Genomic DNA, 18,709 nt, shown 5'->3' with positions numbered 1-18,709 from the left:
ATTATGGTCTTTTTTATGTGAAATTTTAAAAATATCACTTTTACTTTCAGAGCATTCCCTTGTAAATTTAAATTAGCTTTTTAGTATCTGAATTTGTAGTAACATTTATAAGCATTTTTGACATTAATAATGAATACCCCCCTCCTCCCCAAACAAACAATTCTGCATCTTACTGGCACATTCTATATAGTTTTTATATAAATGTATTAATAACTTTTTTTTTTCTGTTAACATTACAGAGTTCTTTCAAGTCAAAAACTATTGCTTCAAGTCACTTGGTGACCTATCACCCAGAAATACCCTCCAGATTTCAGAATGAGTACATAGTTCTCATAGAGAGCCCTCTGTCCTTCACCCCTAGCCCCACACTCACCAGCCCACCTCCTGCACACTCCAAGACTCCTGCAACCTCTCCGTTCAACTTGACCCATACTGAGGAGTTCAGCAGCCTGGATGTCAAACCTCCACTTGGGCTCTTTGATAACAAAAGGCTTCATCTTGATGTCAGGAAAATTGAAACCTCAGAGAAGCCGCTCGACTTCAGCAAGCCCCTTACCAAAACAAGTTGCCAGCCATCTGCTCATCGTGGTGCACAGTCTGGCTCCTTTTCTGAGGATGACCAGCAATCAGACGATGCCCCCATTGATCTCTCAGTTCAAAGGTCATCCAGTTCATCGCCGTGGGGGAAAAGTCCTACCATTCAAAATCAGGTAGACAGAAGCACACATGGTTTTATATTTTCAGACTTACTTTATAAAAATGGGGTTCACTTCCGAAATCCATAAGCCAGATTTTTGTTTTATTGTAGATAATTTGAGAAGCCAAAGTAAAAATGACATATTTAAGCAAAGCAAAAGAGTTGATGCTTGAAAGAAATATTGGTAAAATCATGAACAATATTTATATGAGTAACAAAGTATTGCTCATTTAAGAATAAATTCTAACCTCAAAATCTATATTAACTTACATATTCTATGAACAATATTGAAGAATAGAAATGTAAGTAAATATTTTACCTTTTCTGAGTTAAAGCAAAATTTGAACTTTATGAGAACTTCAATTATAGCTGAAATTAGCTTGCCAGGAGTGGGTTTTTTTTAAAATCAAGATTTGTTCTTAACTCCTTTTTTTTTAAATTCATGACACTTAATTGTACTATCTAATTCTTTAACAATTCTTGAGAGCTAACTCAAAATATTTTGGAGAATAAATATTTCAGTCCTAGCTGTTAATGTACTCGACTTTACTTTTTACCAAGACATTTTTTTTTTATTTGATCGATCAGTATTTGTAATTCAAGGGAGGTCATTAAAAACAGTAATAATAGGAACAGGACACATAATGTTTTTGTGTGTGGTCTATCTTCTTTGAGAATAAAACTCATTGACTTACTCTTTACTCAATATGCTCGAAAAAAAAAGTTGGTTCTTCTGATTACTGCACCACACTATTCTGTGTCATCACTGAAGATTGCTAACTTTCTAGCTTTTAAACACAGTCTTAAACTTTTATTATTTCTCAATAACCAATAGATTTCAATATCACAGACTTTGTATAAAGGCTTATAAGCTGAGGGTGTATATTTGTTGATATAAAAAATCATAAACTTTTTCTTTCAATCTTTAATTTTCTTTCACTTTATAATTGGCTTTACTAATTGACTCAAGCTTGAATACAAATGTAATATTTTTCAAATATATCATTTCATATTGTCTTCTTTTTTTAAAAATAAATGTATCTATTTAATCAAATGTTATATATGTATATATATAAATATATATTTATATACTATTATTTGTATATATTTTCTTCTTGCTTACATATAAGATCTGACTTTATAATTATTTGCATCCATTTTTTTATATTTTTTATTGTATCAAACAAAATAGCTCTTTTATTTGCTAACTGGCAATTTAATACGCTTTCTATTTATGTTTATGTAGATAAATAGGTAACTATTGCTTGGTTAGTGTGTACATATTGTTAATAATAATAATAAATATATTTGTATGATTAATCATATCACTAATATACTTAAATGATATTTTTTGCCTGTTCTTTGTTGCTTTTTAAAAAAAATATTTTCCATTGATATGTTCACCTGATAAAAAATAATTGTGTACTTTTGATTATTTATTGAAATAAAAGCTGCATAGCTGCTTGACGTTTCTGATTCTTTCGTGTTATACTTTTGCATGCTCATAAAAAAAAATCTATTTTAAAATTACAAAATCATATAGATTATTGAGGGACTAAAACTGAAAGGGCTATAATACAATATTCAGCCAATTAAAAGCTGTGATCTTTAAAAAAAACAACCAAAAGAGTTTACAAAAGTCTCACAAAAAGATTTAAATGACATACAAAACTTTATTTTGTCATTTCTAATTCATTCTTGGGGGTGGAAGGGTAGATGTGAAAATACAGGTGAACATATTATGGTTCTTGCTATTTTAAGTCTACCATCATTTTGTCGCCATTGTCCTATTCTATGACATTACTAGTGAACTTGTTTCATAACATAATCTGTTGTATCGCTCTGTATTCCGCAGAGTCCCTACAGCATAATGAGACACAGCAAGGATTACTTTGGAGAGCTTGCTCCCTCCTCCTCCTCCTCTAAGCGCTCCACATCTTCCAGTAGCTTCGATCTTGCCCCCAATAAACGTTCTAGTGACGGGAACAACAACAGCTTGTCTCCCTCTTCCACTCGTCTTCTTTTGCCCTTCTCACCAACACTTAAGCCACAGAAACCGTGCCCTGGGTCAACTCTAGCTAGCCTTGATGTGAAGCAGCCAGTCTTCCCATTGTTAACCCAAACTCTAAAGCAAGCAATTTTAACTCCCCCAACTCAGCTAGTCCTAACTCCTCCTGCTAGTTCAGCTACTGGGAAAGATAAGCTTGGTTTGGACCAAAAAATTGGTAAGTGTTTTGCAGTGGGCCAGGTTGAAGATTTTAATATATGCCTACAAAATTAAATAGTACACTGACTGCCAGATTTTTTAATGAACTTTAATTAACCGGTAGCTTTGAAAATTCAAAACCGAGAAAATAAGGAAACAATGATTCAAAAGCAGCTAAACATTCATAATAATTCATAAAATTGAAAAGTTGTGATGTAATATCACTAATATTCAAACCTGTTCTTATTATTACTTAATTTCATCTATACTTAATGCATTTTATACAACAGATAAAACAAAGTGACTATTATAACTAAAAAGAAACAAAACTTTGAAAAATACAAAAAAACTTTAGACTGCAAAACTGAACACAATTACAGCACTAGAATAGTCTAATCCAGGTTTATATAGGAAACAAGTTCTTACAAGAGTTAGAATAGTCTAATCCAGGTTTATACATGTAACAAGTTCTTAAAAGAGTTAGAATACTCTAATCCATGTTTAAAAGAGTTAGAATAGTCTTATAGCCAACAGGTAACAAGTTCTTTAAAGAGTTTTGTAAAACATACCCTCCCCACCAATCTTTGTGGCGAAGCAGTCAATAAGATTATGTCAACACCAGGATGTATAGCTATGACAATCATTATGCAGTCTCTCCATTTTTCTATTAGCATTTGAATTAACAAAATAAAATGGTATCTTCAGTGGGCTTGCAAATGTTGAACATAAGGCTGTATGATCCATTTACATGTAACTATTCTACATAGTAAATGTACAATGAAATATGTGAAAATATACACATTTAGCACTTGTGATCCACATGCATGCAAACAACAGACTTAATACATCACCATGAGACTTGTTAACACTTGGCATGCTGAGTTTTTAACAATAGAAAAAAATATTTATTATGTTCTTAAAGTTTTAAGTGGTACATACATTTCAGAGTAGCCTACATTCTTAATATAGCAACAAATAAAATAGTACCAGTACTTGAAAACTAAACATTGTAAAAATCTTACAATACTTTATCAGAGAGCATCTGTCATTTTCTTTTAAATATTGAGCTTAATTTAGATGAACTATATATATGACTTTATTACAACAGCGTTGCAGCTGATCAAAGAAAACTATATTAAATGATCTAACTGCCAGCCTATTATCATTATCAATGCAGGGCTTCAGCAGAACTTACAAGATAGTAATAAGGCTGCCCCAAAGACAGAGAAGAATAAAGACGTTGAGAAAACTAGTGATGAGTCTGAGCTCAAAGCTCAAAAAGGAAGCTCTTGTAAGTATTTGAGAGAGTTGACCAAACATAAAAGCTTTGTGGATGAAAACAAATATTAAAACAATAATCATGGCTGGCTTAGATAATGGGAGGCCACTACTGAATTTGATGGCCCCAAATTAAATTTAAAAAAAAACATTGAAAAATACTAAAATTATGCAATTTATTAAAAACCTTGTTTACTTCAACAATAACATTTGTTATTAATTCTCAAAAAAAAAATAATTTTCATTATATAGGACCAAAAATCAGAGGCCCTATGTGGCTGCCTAGTTTGCCTACACCTAAGGTTGGCCCTGCAATAGGTTACACATAAAGTGACATACTTAAGGTCTGTAGATATTAAGTTTCCCATAAGAAAATCTAGCTCATTCTGTTTCAGCTGAAAGTGACTCAGGCAGTGAGCTGGCATCTGTCAATAAAATTCTTGATGCTGCCAGCGTACAAAGCTTCCAAGAGTATTTGAGCATAGCTGAAAATGAGGAACTAGATGCAAAGTAGGTTTTAGCCTTTTATTTTCTTTTTAAACAAGATCAGTGTTTTTATACTTGGGGGTCCTCAAACCGCAGAGGGTAGTCTCTGGACTGCTAGAAGTTACTTCCTTAAACTTTAACACTGGCGAGATATATATTTGATCAGGAGAAAGTCTGCCTGTCTGTAAGTTCCCTTTTCAGACTTTGTGGTCTATTAGGCAGATATGGTGTAAAAGTCATCTGTTTCTGTGGCCTATGGTTAATGAAGGTGTCATGTGGCCAGCACAATGACCAACTGCTTTTACTTTCCCCCAACTAATGTCAGGTACCCATTAGAGCTGAGTGGACTCAGAGGCACCCAAAGATCTTGAAATAAAAAATCTTCACCAGGATCTGAACCCGGAACCACCGGTTCAGAAGCCAAGTGCTTTATCACTCAGCCATTATACCTCCTCTGCCTGTGTGTAAATGGTACTAATGATGAAAATGAGGAAGGGAAAATGAATATAAAAGTAAAAAGTCCACTCAAGGGGTATTTCATAAACAGAAAGTTGAGAACTACTATTTTTTATAGCCTTCGTTACACAACTTTTCACTTGAATGCTTGTAAACTTTAAAGAAATCTTTTTTTTTTCAAAAACAAAAAGGAGTAGAGCAAGCATGACAACTTCTAGGTTGTAAGTAATTAAAGTTCCCCTTTCAGACCTTGTGGTCTATAGGGCAGATGATGTTAAGTTCATCTGTTTCTGTGGCCCACAGTTAATGAGGGTTTCATGTGGCCAGCACAATGACCAACCACCTTTACTTTTCCGGGAACTTTTCCCCAACTAGTGTCAGGTACCCATTAGAACTGGGTGTACTCAGAGACGCCCAAAGGTCCTGAAATTAAAAATCCCAGTCTTCACCAGGATTCAAACCCAGGACTCTCTATTATTTATTTAAATACTGTTGTTGCTTAAAAAATGTTATGGCTAACTAAATACTTCAATTACTTGATGAAAAGCAATTCCACAGATTTCCATATTCACATCAATAGACATTCTTGACATTTATTGTTCACATTGTTCTACAGGTCTGTGTCCAGCAGCGATGACTCCAATCAGAGTTTAGAAAACATGTTTTCTAACTCGCAGTCTTTCAATTCTGGCACCATGCCGAGCTCTAAATCAGACGATGGTTCCAAATCTAAGCCGGAGGACTCCACCTCTGATGAAGGGGAGGGAACTGATGGCAGTCCACCTTCTGTCACTGTCAATGTTGCATTAATTGATAACACACTTCCAAAAGTATTTAGAGACAGACAGTACAAACAGAATAAGGTATGTGTATATATCTAGTCCTAGTTTTAAGGCATGAACATTTTTGAAATACAATTTCAAAATACTTTTCTAGAACCTTAATAGTGTAAATTTCAATAAAGCCTTATTTATCAAAGCATCATATTGAATAAAACAAAATGATCTAATGATTAAATAAATAAAATAATTAAAAAAAAATAATAATAATAGAAATAAATAAATAAATAAAATGCCAAATTTTATTTCAATATAATGGTATCAATGATAATTTCGTAAGTCCTCTATAACATATGTTGTCTCATTTAGGAGGATATCATTGATGATCCCAGTAACATGTCGAAACAAACTATTGCTGAGCTGATTGAGAAAGTGTCCAAGGAGAAATCCGACTCTCCAACCAAGAAGAAGAGAAATTCTTACGCTGACTCGCCTCACAAGTTTTCATGCCCTTATTGTCCACGATGTTTTCCATGGCTGAGCTCATTAAACAGACATCTTCTGACTCACACAGGTCAGTTTTTTTATTAAATAGTCATCTTCTGACTCACACAGGTCAGTTTTTTATTAAATAGTCATCTTCTGTTCTGACTCACACAGGTCATTATTTATTAAATAGTCATCTTCTGTTCTGACTCACACGGGTCAGTTTTTTATTAAATAGTCATCTTCTGACTCACACAGGTCATTTTTTTATATTAAATTTAAATAGTCATCTTCTGACTCACACAGGTCAATTTTTTATGAAATAGTCATCTTCTGACTAATAGTTTTCATTTAGTCAATGTATGATCACCTTCACCTATCCCATAGTCTGTTGGAGCATTGGGGCAGTTCAATTTATGATATAACCAATTAAAAACCTGGTCATGTTGTATGCACTTGGAACTGTCCTAACAATGATCTAGAATCTAGATTCTAGAGTTTGTACTTTGCCTGCAAGGACATTATAATTTGTATTTCTAAAATATTGTCTGAAACAAAGCTAATGCAATTGGAAAATTCATTACGGAAAACATAAAGCAAAACTGCCTAAGGTTATAAAAATACAATAGTCAATAAACACGTATGTCAGTGGTTGAGATTATAAAAAGTTTGGGTGACTCTTTTAAAATGGGTCCTAGCTTACTTTACTTTTTATGAATCAGGTCTTGGCTTCAATAATGGTGATGAGCCTGTGATACTTTAACTATACAGCTACTTTAGAAATATATGAAGTCTCTACTAATTTTGTCTTACGCTCAAATCAGGTCAGAAACCTTTCAAGTGTCCTCGCTGTCCAGTCACATTCTCCACTAAGTCCAACAGAGAGCGCCATCTGATACGCAAGCACAATGTCAACATGCTAGATCCAGCATCTCGCTCCACCATGGACAGGCCCTACAAGTGTCACCTCTGTGTGTTCAGCTCTTTTTCTACTCAAAGTAAGGTTTCAAACTACAGAAATACTTTTTGCAGGTCTTATAAACGTCCTGACTGTTTTAATTGTACATTTGATACAAATATTGGGAGAAAATTAGTAAAGCTTGATCAAGTGGTTAAAAGACTCCCAGTGGATTATGGGCTCATTTTTAGAAGCTGTTTTTTTTTAAATTAGATTTTAGGATGTTCTTGAGTATTACCTTTTACCTTTACCTATCCCTTAGTCTGTTGGACCGTTGCGGCACCAAGCAAGACTCGTCAATCCTCTTTCTCCATTCCTCCCTGTCTTTTGCCTTAGTTAGAACCTCTTTCAATGGCATACCCATCCATTCTTAAATGCTTTTTCTGTCTGCCTCTTCTTCTTTTTCCTGGTACCGTTCCCTGAAGGAAGGTCTTTGCAAGCCCTGAAGATCTTGTAATATGGCCATAGATTTTGAGCTTGTGCTTTTTACTATAGTTAGCAGGTCATCATGGGGTCAAATCACTGCAGTAACCCTGTCTCTAATCTCTTGGTTTGAGATGCAGTCTTTGAATGTTCTTGAGTATACTGTCAGTCTAATCAGATATTTTAGGAAAAAGATTATTGTTGTTGATACATGATAACATAGGCAACAGAAACAAATTGATCTAGGTTTTGAAGACATTTTTACGATTCTGTTTTTTTTTTAAATTATGAATGAGTGGTTACAGCACTTGATTGCTGTGCTGTAGGTCATTTTCAATAGGAATTTGAGGGCATGGCTGCGTCCACCAAGCTGTAATAATTACATATCACTTGTAAAATGCTAAAACCACAGAAAGTTTGTCCCAAAAGATTATTAAATTTGCAAAAGGGTTTTTCTGTAAAAGAAAATTAAAAAACAAAAGCTTCTTAGGTATAGTTTATTACATGATTTCATTGAAAGCCTACTTTTTGTTGCTTATCTGAGGATTAATGCTTGTATCCTTGCAGGTAATCTGATTAAACACTACAAGGACAGACATGACGGAGTCTCACCACCCATGAAAGTGCTAGAAGTAGTGGAGAGGTCACTTTCTGATGGTGAAGGGGAGGATAGTCAGCTGAATGGACATGGTGCCAGCTATGAGGATGAAGAAGAGTACAACTCTTTGATAGAGGTAAGACAAAGATGTACTTTCACTCTCTCCATTCTACTTAGGATGGCAGGTTGACTGAATGATAAAGCCCTTGGCTTCAGATATGAGGGGCCTTAGGTTCAAATCCCAGTTTTGGAATTTGGAGTTATGAGATTTGTAGAATACCCCTAATACCCTCTGCTGGTACTCTAATGAGTACCTGACATACATTAGGAAAGTTAAGACTGTTGGTCCTTGTGCTGTACGTAAAGTTCCTCTTTCAGAACATGTGGTCTGTAGGGCAGATGATGTAAAGGTGTCATGTCGCCAGCACAATGACCAACTGCTTTTATTTTTCCCCAACTAATGTTAGTTACCCATTAGAGCTGGATGGACTCAGAGTAGCCCTAAAGATCCTGAAATTAAAAGTCCCAGTCTTCACCAGGATTTGAACTCGTGACCCCCGGTTCAGTAGAAAGTTCTTTACAACTCAGCCACTGTACTTCCTAGCTAACCACATGACACAATGCTAAATTAATTTGAGCAAAAAAAAATTGTACTTATCATAATTTGATTAGACCAAATGCAAATGTGGCTGTGCCACATCTTACATTCTCTTTTTAATCGCATGATATATTTGCTATATAATGATAATTATTGCAAGGAACACAGCTGTTTCATTTTTTGTTGGTTTGACTGTTATAGATGCGAGGAGGTCTATCTGACAAAGAAATAATGTTGCAAAACTACACACAGGACAGCAACAGTAGCCATGGCAGCAGTGCTGTAGATCCACACAAGAAAAGAAATGCTATCTTCAACCTCCCATCTGATGAAGACCACGTCAAACCTTCTTCTGTCAAATCATTGACAGGCGTTACCAACAGGCCTGGCATAGATGACACCGTGCTCAGTGACACTATGAAACAGTTTTTGGATAAGAGTGTCAAACAGGCAGTGGAGGACAGCCAGCGAAGGGCCATCGAGAAAGGTTCTAAATTCATACTCACGCCTTACATAGAGAGACACCTGCGACACCTACCTTCTAGTGATGATAGTGGCCTTGACCTGACCCTCTATCCAAAAGAACAGTGCCCAAAGTGTGACAGGGAGTTTTTGAATCAGAAAATTCTCATCAAACACCTAAAAGTAAGTGATCTATGTCTTACTGCTAATATAAATGTGGTCTATGTCTTACTGCAAATATAAATGTGATCTATGTCTTACTGCAAATATAAATGTGATCTATGTCTTACTGCTAATATAAATGTATCTGTTTCAAACTAAATGAACAGCTCAGCTTTTTATTCAGAGTTTGCCAATATTTTAGTTGTCATGTTTATTTTTTAAGATTCATAATTATTAATTTTATTTAATTTATCTTCAAATATAAGAGAACTCTTCTTCATACCAAATCAGCTTTTTTTTAAATCCTCATTTTAAATCCTTGTTTTATTTATGATGAATAATGTAGATCTTCATAGCGAAAAGTGCACCAGAAAGATAACCAAACAATACAATCTTGTCTTATCTTAAAAATTACAGACCTTACTTCAAAAGAGAAGATAATTATGTCCTGCCATATGCCTGTGTTAATCTAGTCATGCATGTTAATCAGTGACTTAAAACTGTCCCATTCTTTTGGTTTCCTGTCTGATTCAGGCAACCCATTCCATACTATATTAGCACACTAGGGAAGAAGGAGCACTTGTACAATTTTGTCCTAGCACTATTTATTGTTATTATACAATATATATATATTATTTGATTAAAAAGAAAAACTAATTCATTTATAGATCCTTATAATCAAAGTCACTAATTGACTTTGATCAACCTGTCTACAACTTGCATAGACAGTGAGGTCTCCTGCTGGCTCAATGTGACCAGCTTTTAACTTAGTCATAGTTGACACTTTAATTTAAAAAAAGGGATAAAATAAAGGCTTTTAGTAATTTAAAGCAAAATAATTAAAAGAAAAGGGGTTCTGTGATTTATGTGTTTTAATTTTTTTTATCATACAAGTCTTTAAATTTAATGTTGGAAATTATTGAAAATATGTTTTATACTGATATTTTAATAATAATAAGGAGTCAAACCTATGGTATTCATTCTAAATTTTCTCCAGAAACTAGAAACATTATTTATTATTTTAAAATAGATGATTTTTAAAATTAAATTATACTCAGACATTGATTTTATTTTACACCTGAAAGAATAAATTATAATTAAAATTTGACAAAATATATACCCATACCACACTCTGGTATCATTCTGCTAGGATCATCACATTACAACAATTTAATACAAGAAGACATTTAGAATTCATTGGGAATTCAGACGATTTTGATTAATTACAAAATCATTTAAAAATGTTTAAAAATCATGAATTATTTCAATCCTCCTCCTAAAAAAATTATTTATTGTAAAATGTATAGCTTAATATTTTTTGTTTTCTGCTGGCAGAATGAGCATGGGAGTGATCTTCCCTTTAAATGCCACATCTGTGAGAATTCCTTCAGTTCACGAGTGGAGTGTCTCCAGCATCAGGCCCAGAGCCACCAGACAGAGTGGAACACTCTCAAGGATAAGAACGAAATCACAAATGTCCAAGTGTTTGGCACAAGGCTGGACAAGATGATTGACAAACTCTGTAAACGGGGGAGAGACATATTGGAAAAAAATCGACAGAAATCTGGTAAAATATTTCACATTTGACAAGTTGTATAGTCTCAACTAATATTAGAACTGTTGTTTTTTTAACCTTACATTTGTAAGGTTCAATAAGCAATTTTCATTGACTTTAGAAAACAGGAGGAAAAAATCTTGAGGTAACATTTAAATATCATCGAACAGCTACTTTCTACAACAATGGGATTTATATTGCCCTTATCAAGTATCAAATAGATTTATGTATATCAGCCACCCCTTATTATTAGTAGCTTGAAACATGAGTTTAAATTATTTGATATATGTTGAACTGAAAATGTGCCAAGTTTTTCATGATTTTTATTAATTAGTCGATTGTTTTTGTAAAACACTTACTTATTTATTATTAAATATGTTTTAACTATATTTATTATGAAACTATAGTTTTATTTCTATGGATTATTAAACCTGAATATGACCTATTTGCATTGAGTGGTACTGAATTAATATCTAGGTGTTCCCCTCCCATCTCTTTACAGATGCTCAAATAGTCTCAGCTAAAAACAAGAAAAACTCTGGCCACATCAAAAAGCAAGACTTGCCGTCTGTCATCAAAGTGCTGCCAAAAGATATGGAAGAAGACAAGAAGGATGTAGACAAGAAGGACATGGACAATGCCTCAAATAAGAAGGATGAAGAAGTTGTGGAGACTGGCATCCTGGAGGAGGTCATCACATCAGACTACCTACAGAGGAAAGTCTACTGCGCTCTGTGCCCCAAGAGATTTTGGTCAATGCAAGATTTAAAAAGACATATGCGCTCACATACAGGTATTATGACTTCCTTGGTACATTGTTACATTAGAATCCTCCTAAGGGTTTTCTTGGTCAGGGACTCAGGTTATTGAGAATTGTATTCCTCTTTGTCCACTCATATGACATTTTAATTGGAAGGTTAAAGTCATTTGCTCCTGTGCTGATCAGATTGATTACATATTAGTGTGAATTCTAAATCTTGAGTTCTAACATGGGCTGCCCTTTTCTTATCATGTGCACTTAAAATTTTGACATAATGTATCTTGAGGTCCTATTCATCTTCCCTGCATGAGGTTTGGGGCTTTGAATGAAATAATCTTGCATGATCGACTTCAAAATGATTCCTATTCAATTTCTCTTAGGTGAGAGACCATACAGGTGCGACATTTGCTTCCAGAAGTTTACATTAAAACACAGTATGAATCGCCATAAGGCCAACCACCACTCAGACATATTAAACCCTCAGGACGGAACCAGTGAAGATGATGGCTCTGGATCTGATGGCTGTGGTGAGTAACATGATCATACCAGTGACTATCAAGACATAATAATACCGTGTACAAAATGTTCAGCATCATTTATGACTCAATTAGTGTATGAAGGATTAAATATTTGGCTGATAAGCTTAAAGGAATTTAGTTCAAGCGTTGATGGAAATTAGAATTTCGATTAAGAATTTGAAAAATTTGTAGATGCTGCAAGCTTGAATGACATCTATTGGGGAAAAATAAAAATGTAGTTGATCATTTGCTGACAAAATAACAGCCTCTTTTTGAGTCCCAGGTTCGAATTTTTAATTTCAGGATCTTTGGGCGCCTCTGAGTCCACCCAGCTCTAATGGGTACCTGACATTAGCTGGGGAAAGTAAAGGCAGTTGGTCGTTATGACACCCTCATTAACCGTTGGCCACAGAAACAGCTGATCTATACATCATCTGCCCTATAAATTGCAAGGTCTGAATGGGGATGAACTTTACTTTTTTAATGCAATAGTTGATCTCTACTTAGTTTTCTCATCATGGTAAGGTGACTGAGAGGCATGTTACCCTTGGCTTCTGTTAGACTCCTGGTATTTCCAATTTCGGGATGTTTAGGATGTCCCTAAGTCCACCCAACTTTAATGGTGCTGCAGAAATTGGAGAAAGTAAAGATGGTAGGTCATTGTGTTGGCAACATGACACCCTCACTAACCATTGGCCACAGTAACAGATGACCTTTACATCATCTGCCCCATAGACCACAATATCTGAAAGGGAAACTTTTTTACTTTTAGTTCTCTCCCAGTAGTAACAGATACATTTGTTTTGTAACAGATACAGTTGTTTTGTAACAGATACATTTGTTTTGTAACAGATACAGTTGTTTTGTAACAGATACATTTGTTTTGTAACAGATACAGTTGTTTTGTAACAGATACAGTTGTTTTGTAACAGATACAGTTGTTTTGTTTTTTTCTATTACACACACTGCAGGCCTTTGATTCTCTTAGTTTAGTCATTCATTGTTTTTAATTCAGGTCAGGCAGCATCCTTGGCTAGCAATGCACCCGTCTCTACAGCTTCTACCTTGGAAATGAATGGAGCTAAAACAGCTAATGCCAAAGACACCACCAGTGATGACAACAACAACAAAAACGATGCCCACACTCATGAGGAGGAAGAGGATATACTTCACAATCTCTTGGGTGTGGAGAGCTCCACCATTGACCAGATTTTCGAGCTGAAGGACTCCGCTGCCAGCATTTTAGGAGTGGTTCAAAACAGTAAAAATTAGTTCAGAATCTTTTGTTAACTCAAGCATATGCTACGTAGAAAAACCAAAATATGTTACCATGAAACAAACTTTGATAGTTTTGGCTTGAACCTTCTTATTGTTTCAAATTGCAATAAATGATAACCTAACCAATTGTACATAGATTTTATATGTATTTAAATTATTATATATTTGCAAGAGTATTGCAAGGATTCTCAAACCCAAACATGTTTTAGTCCCATGTAAAAGTAGTATTAAAACAACTCAAGCTTATTTTAGGCTAAAGTCTTAACCTCATGCAAAAAAAATAAATAATCACTAATTAATTGTTATTTTTAGCTAGAGACTTTATACTATTGTTTGTTATCATATGTATTTTTAGCATCGCAGCTAGCGCCCGTCCATTTTGTTTTAATAACAAATATTAATGTAGGTAGATTGTATGAATATGAATGATTGTTCAGCTTGTTGTACAGAAACTTGTCGAGTGACTACTTTGTTTAGTGTTTTATCATAAAAGCTCAACATTTTTCTATTTTTTAGTGATTTTTTTCAGAATGTCATATGATTACTGATGACAATCAGTATATATATATATAAACCCAGTTTTATTGATTGTTCTCCTCTATTAATATATCTTCTGTCATGTGAAGTATATTACTGACATTGTTTGTAGTATGGCATTTATTTAAAAATATGACTTGAAAACCCTAAAGTTGAGCACATACATTCAAACATTTGGAAACTGCCTAGTCATTAGGTGCGATAGGAGACAACTGTTGACAGTTTGTTATAAACATGATGATACTATAACTTTGTACAGGTTGGGTAGCTCAGTTATTAACAAAATGCTTGTCCGCCATTCTAATGGTCTCTGATTGTGATTCTAAATTGAAGCTGAGTTTTGTTTGCTTTGCAGCAGTGAAATCTTTCACCAATACCCCTCCCCCAAGAATACAATGTGGGCTTCAGTGCACAGAGAAAAATACTTTAACTGAATAGAGATATGCACTTTATATATCTTATATAGATCCTTCCTAATGGTTGGACACATAATGCGCCAAGATGTCTCCACAGAGATCTTCACACAAAAGTGTGATGCCATGTTACATGAGGGCGACCCTGTTTCTGTTTTCCTCCTTTTGTTTTACTGCTATCTTTGGGGTCTGTGTTTCATCATCATTATAATCATAATCATCATCTTATGTGTACTTCAACTCTTCACACCTTTACTGTCTTAGACTTGGTGGTACTGCTGTAATGCAATATTTGATTGTGTGTCCCCTTATATTACACTAGCTATTACTTTTGACATGCTTTATAACTTGAAACCATGCTTGATAATAGTTTCTGTTGAGAGATGCCGTCCATTTATATTTGCTAGGCCAAAACTAGTTCTAGCTGAGTTTTGTTTTTATATTGTCATAAATATTGATTATTTGTGATATGCCAGGATAAACTCTATATATAATTCTCAAACCAGCTTGAAAGCCACATTTTCCTTTAAATGCACCAAGTTAGTTGTAAATGAAAAGTAACATTTGTCTAAAATGTCTCTTCATTTTGGCTCCTATATTTGGCTATGTTGTGGGTGTGCTCCTGACTACAGGAGATTGTATTAGAGGCTCAAGAGTCCACGTCCAAGACTGTTCTAACAATCAATGGGATAATGTCGCCTTCGGAGCTGATTCCCTTCCTGACTTTATCGAAGGAGGCTGATCTGACGAGATTCTTCTAGCTTTTGATTTAGTTTTTAAATTTCTCAGCTGCAGGAAAAATGTAATCTCAAAATTAGTGTTCATTTTTATCAATTTTACCTTAAACTATATATTTAATCCTATCAGTTAATACATGTGATATTTTTATGATTGCTTATTAAAGGTTTATTTTTCAAATGGCTTCTAATATTTGTATATAGCTTTAATGCAGAATATATTTATGTCATAAATTTTACCCATTTTTTTTTTACAACTATTTGTTGTAAGACTAACATTCCACAAAGTGGAGCACTGTAATGACCACAGTAATGACCACTGTAATGACCACAGTTTTCCGTAAGTTAAAGATCTGTTGTTTTTTTTTTAAATCAAATAGAGTTTTATTTCTATTGCATGTGTGTATTTTATTTTAAACTTTAAACATTATTCTGTTTTCATTTTTAATAGTTTCATTCCAACCCATGAGACAATCTAGATCTATTTATTGTTTATTTATTGAATTTTTGATATGTAAATAAAGAGAACCTTTTTTCATCTCAATTGATAAAAGCAGAACGCAGCAGTTTAAGTTTGGCTTCTTGTAATAAGCATAATGTTACAGCTGAACCGTGTAACTGTAAAGTTACTGCAAGTAAATGTATATATATTATTTATTCACTTGATTGTCACATATACAGCAAAGATTTAAAAGTTATAAATGCATTGTATTGTAGTGGAGCTGTGTAATTGTTTCATTTCTTTATACCTGCTAAATAAACAGAATTTGTTTGAAATGCTGTTTCTTTATGGAGTATTTTTGTTCTATAAGTATTCAAAGGATGAGAAAAGAATTATGTCCCTTGTATTACTACATTTGCAAATCTGTCTATTGCATTGTACTCGTTAAAAAAGTACAAACTATGTATAAAAACTGGTTTACATTCGTGAGTCATTTTGTGCGTTTAAAATGTAATCAATCCATATAACAATGTAGCAGTAGCCATTCTGTATATTTATAACATACAATGTTTTTAAAGATGACATGTAGAGAAAAACAAAACGTGTCTCCCTGACAAGTTGAGTGCCTCCGTCCCTATAGCTAATCATCTGTAGATATAGATAAATGGATCTATAGTGAATGAGAGAAATTATGCAAGGAATTGTGTTAATGATTATGAGTCTTTATTGTTTTACCTAATAAATTTTTTTGCGTTTGATTTCTTGTAACTGATAATTATGAGAGGTCTTTAATTAGACCCATCTGTAAAGAGTAGCTGTTTTTTGTATAAAGAAGATTAGGTCAGTCATCATGACTACTAAATGACGTAAGGTTATGGGGACAAAAAACAGGCCTTTAGACCACCAGAGGGTCTCAAAAAAACTAAATTGTTTGTTTTTCAATGTAAAAAATATTAGAGCTTGATATACAGATTTATGTAAATTCTTATAAAACTAAGCATCCCTTGCAATGTATAGTACTTAATTCTAACATCATTGATGACTTATAACATCATCAAGTATTATGTGTCTGGTATTATACATCTACACAAAAGACATATAAGAAGTTACAGACTCTTTGTTATGGATGTTTTTCTGTTTTGCATAAAAGGTTTTATCTTGCTTCCTCAGTTGGTCCAGTACTATTTGTTTTAAAAATATTGCAGATAATCTACAATATATCTGTTAATGCACAAGTAAAAACTAGAACTCGCTGTTATTATGCTTTTAATTTTTTTAATTTTATCTGAGCTCCTCCATGCAATTCCAGAGAATTAAAAAAATCTTAGTCCAACTTTATATACCACAAAATCTTAAGGTCAACTTTATATACCACACTGGACTATTGTGTGACCTGAGAAAGCTTGAAATGTACATCACAGCATTATCACAAGAATTGATTTTTTTTTTCTTTATTAAGCTTTTGCTATTTCTATTAACAACTTTTTAAGATGTTTGTTTTATGAGTTTTACTGTATGTTAGTTAGATTGACAGTAGAATAAACTGACTTTTGATCAACACATCATTGTTGGTTTTTCATGGTCGTGGACAGAACAACTGATCCTTTTTCTTACTTTTTTATGTTCAACTGTCGGTACACAATGTTAGAACCAGTTTCAAACAAAGCCCCATCTTTTATATGATAGAAAACTTTCAGATAGAAAGTGTGGTGTCTGTTTTCAGACCTGCAGATATTTTAACAGGTTTAGAATAATTGCTAGTTTGGTCAGGTCATGCACATCATTTTAACAAACAACTTTATATTGTCAAAGAAAAAAAATAATCTAGGAATGGTTTTGACATCCTGTGAGACATATAAGGAATTTCTTTGATTCTAAAGATTAAGTACGAGTGCAGTATTTCACATCACGATGTAAACCCAGTGGTGACCTGCATATTTTGCCACATCTAACACGAAGTCTTTGTCCGTGAGAGGATGAGACTTCAGCTGGCTTATAATAGGCTGACGAAGGGTAGTTGATTTTAAATATTTTGTAATATTTGAAAATCAATTTTGAAAATTATCAACTCATTGCAGTGCATTTCTAAAAAAAAAATATTAATATGTCCATTTAAAAAAAAATAAATTTAACTATAATTTTTTTTAAATAGGGACATTTTAATGTTTTAGTTGCCTTAAAAAGAGAAAGTTTATTTTACCTATAAATAACATGAGTAACCAGTTACATGCTGTACAGGAGTTAAAAAAAAAAAAGAAGTTAGAGGTGCACATTAAACTTGATATGAACTGGATTCAATTTTTGCAATACATATATAAAATTGGGGATTGGTAATTTATTTCAGAAATAAAGTTTCCACTTAGAGACAATGATGTGACTAGTTTTTAGGAGGAGATAGCGAAATATCAGCAGAAGTAAACAGACTACTTTTAGGATGGCTTAGAGATAGGAAGCTTGTAATGAATGTAGAGAGCTGACTTTTGTTGGTTCCCTTTGTTGCTATTATATTTCTTGTTTAGTATCAGCATCGACTAACTTATAATGATTGTTCTGTTCGGACTTTCGTCAGCGTTATTGGATTTCGTTAAAGTGTTACCTCCCTTTGGTTCATCTACACTAGACACAGTGGAAGCGCCTAACAATATATATATATATATATAAAACATATGAAGAAACAAGTTGTGTAACACCACTATTTAAACCCTGATTTCCCAATTTTAAGCTTTTGTTGAAAATTTCAAGACCGAAGAGTTATAAAAAAAAATAATAAAAAAAATTAATGACATCTTAATCTCTGGCAACTCTCAAAATTATGAATGGGCCATAAGTTTTGTTGGGGGAATTTAAAGGAGATAGTTAATCAAGTTTGTTAATACGTTT

General features: G+C 33.6%; 1 protein-coding gene across 3 annotated transcripts in view; it reads left to right on the top strand.

Moving 5' to 3' along the window:
• Positions 1 to 17,389, top strand: part of LOC106077324 (ras-responsive element-binding protein 1-like) — a 161,327-nt gene extending 143,938 nt beyond the window's left edge. For all 3 annotated transcript variants that reach the window (XM_056036341.1, XM_056036342.1, XM_056036343.1), the window contains 13 exons: positions 240 to 710; positions 2,553 to 2,922; positions 4,081 to 4,194; positions 4,577 to 4,691; positions 5,740 to 5,986; positions 6,272 to 6,476; positions 7,213 to 7,386; positions 8,337 to 8,503; positions 9,167 to 9,610; positions 10,925 to 11,156; positions 11,647 to 11,937; positions 12,285 to 12,431; positions 13,438 to 17,389. In XM_056036341.1, the coding sequence (XP_055892316.1) occupies positions 240 to 710; positions 2,553 to 2,922; positions 4,081 to 4,194; positions 4,577 to 4,691; positions 5,740 to 5,986; positions 6,272 to 6,476; positions 7,213 to 7,386; positions 8,337 to 8,503; positions 9,167 to 9,610; positions 10,925 to 11,156; positions 11,647 to 11,937; positions 12,285 to 12,431; positions 13,438 to 13,694 (3,234 nt within the window). In that variant the 3' untranslated portion in view covers positions 13,695 to 17,389. The remainder of the gene's footprint in view (positions 1 to 239; positions 711 to 2,552; positions 2,923 to 4,080; positions 4,195 to 4,576; positions 4,692 to 5,739; positions 5,987 to 6,271; positions 6,477 to 7,212; positions 7,387 to 8,336; positions 8,504 to 9,166; positions 9,611 to 10,924; positions 11,157 to 11,646; positions 11,938 to 12,284; positions 12,432 to 13,437) is intronic.
• The last annotated feature ends 1,320 nt before the right edge of the window (positions 17,390 to 18,709 follow it).

This window comes from Biomphalaria glabrata, chromosome 7 (assembly GCF_947242115.1).
Source record: "Biomphalaria glabrata chromosome 7, xgBioGlab47.1, whole genome shotgun sequence".
Taxonomy (NCBI): Eukaryota; Metazoa; Mollusca; class Gastropoda; family Planorbidae; genus Biomphalaria; species Biomphalaria glabrata.
Note: the sequence above shows the minus strand (reverse complement) of the source record. Positions and strands in the feature narration are given on the sequence as shown.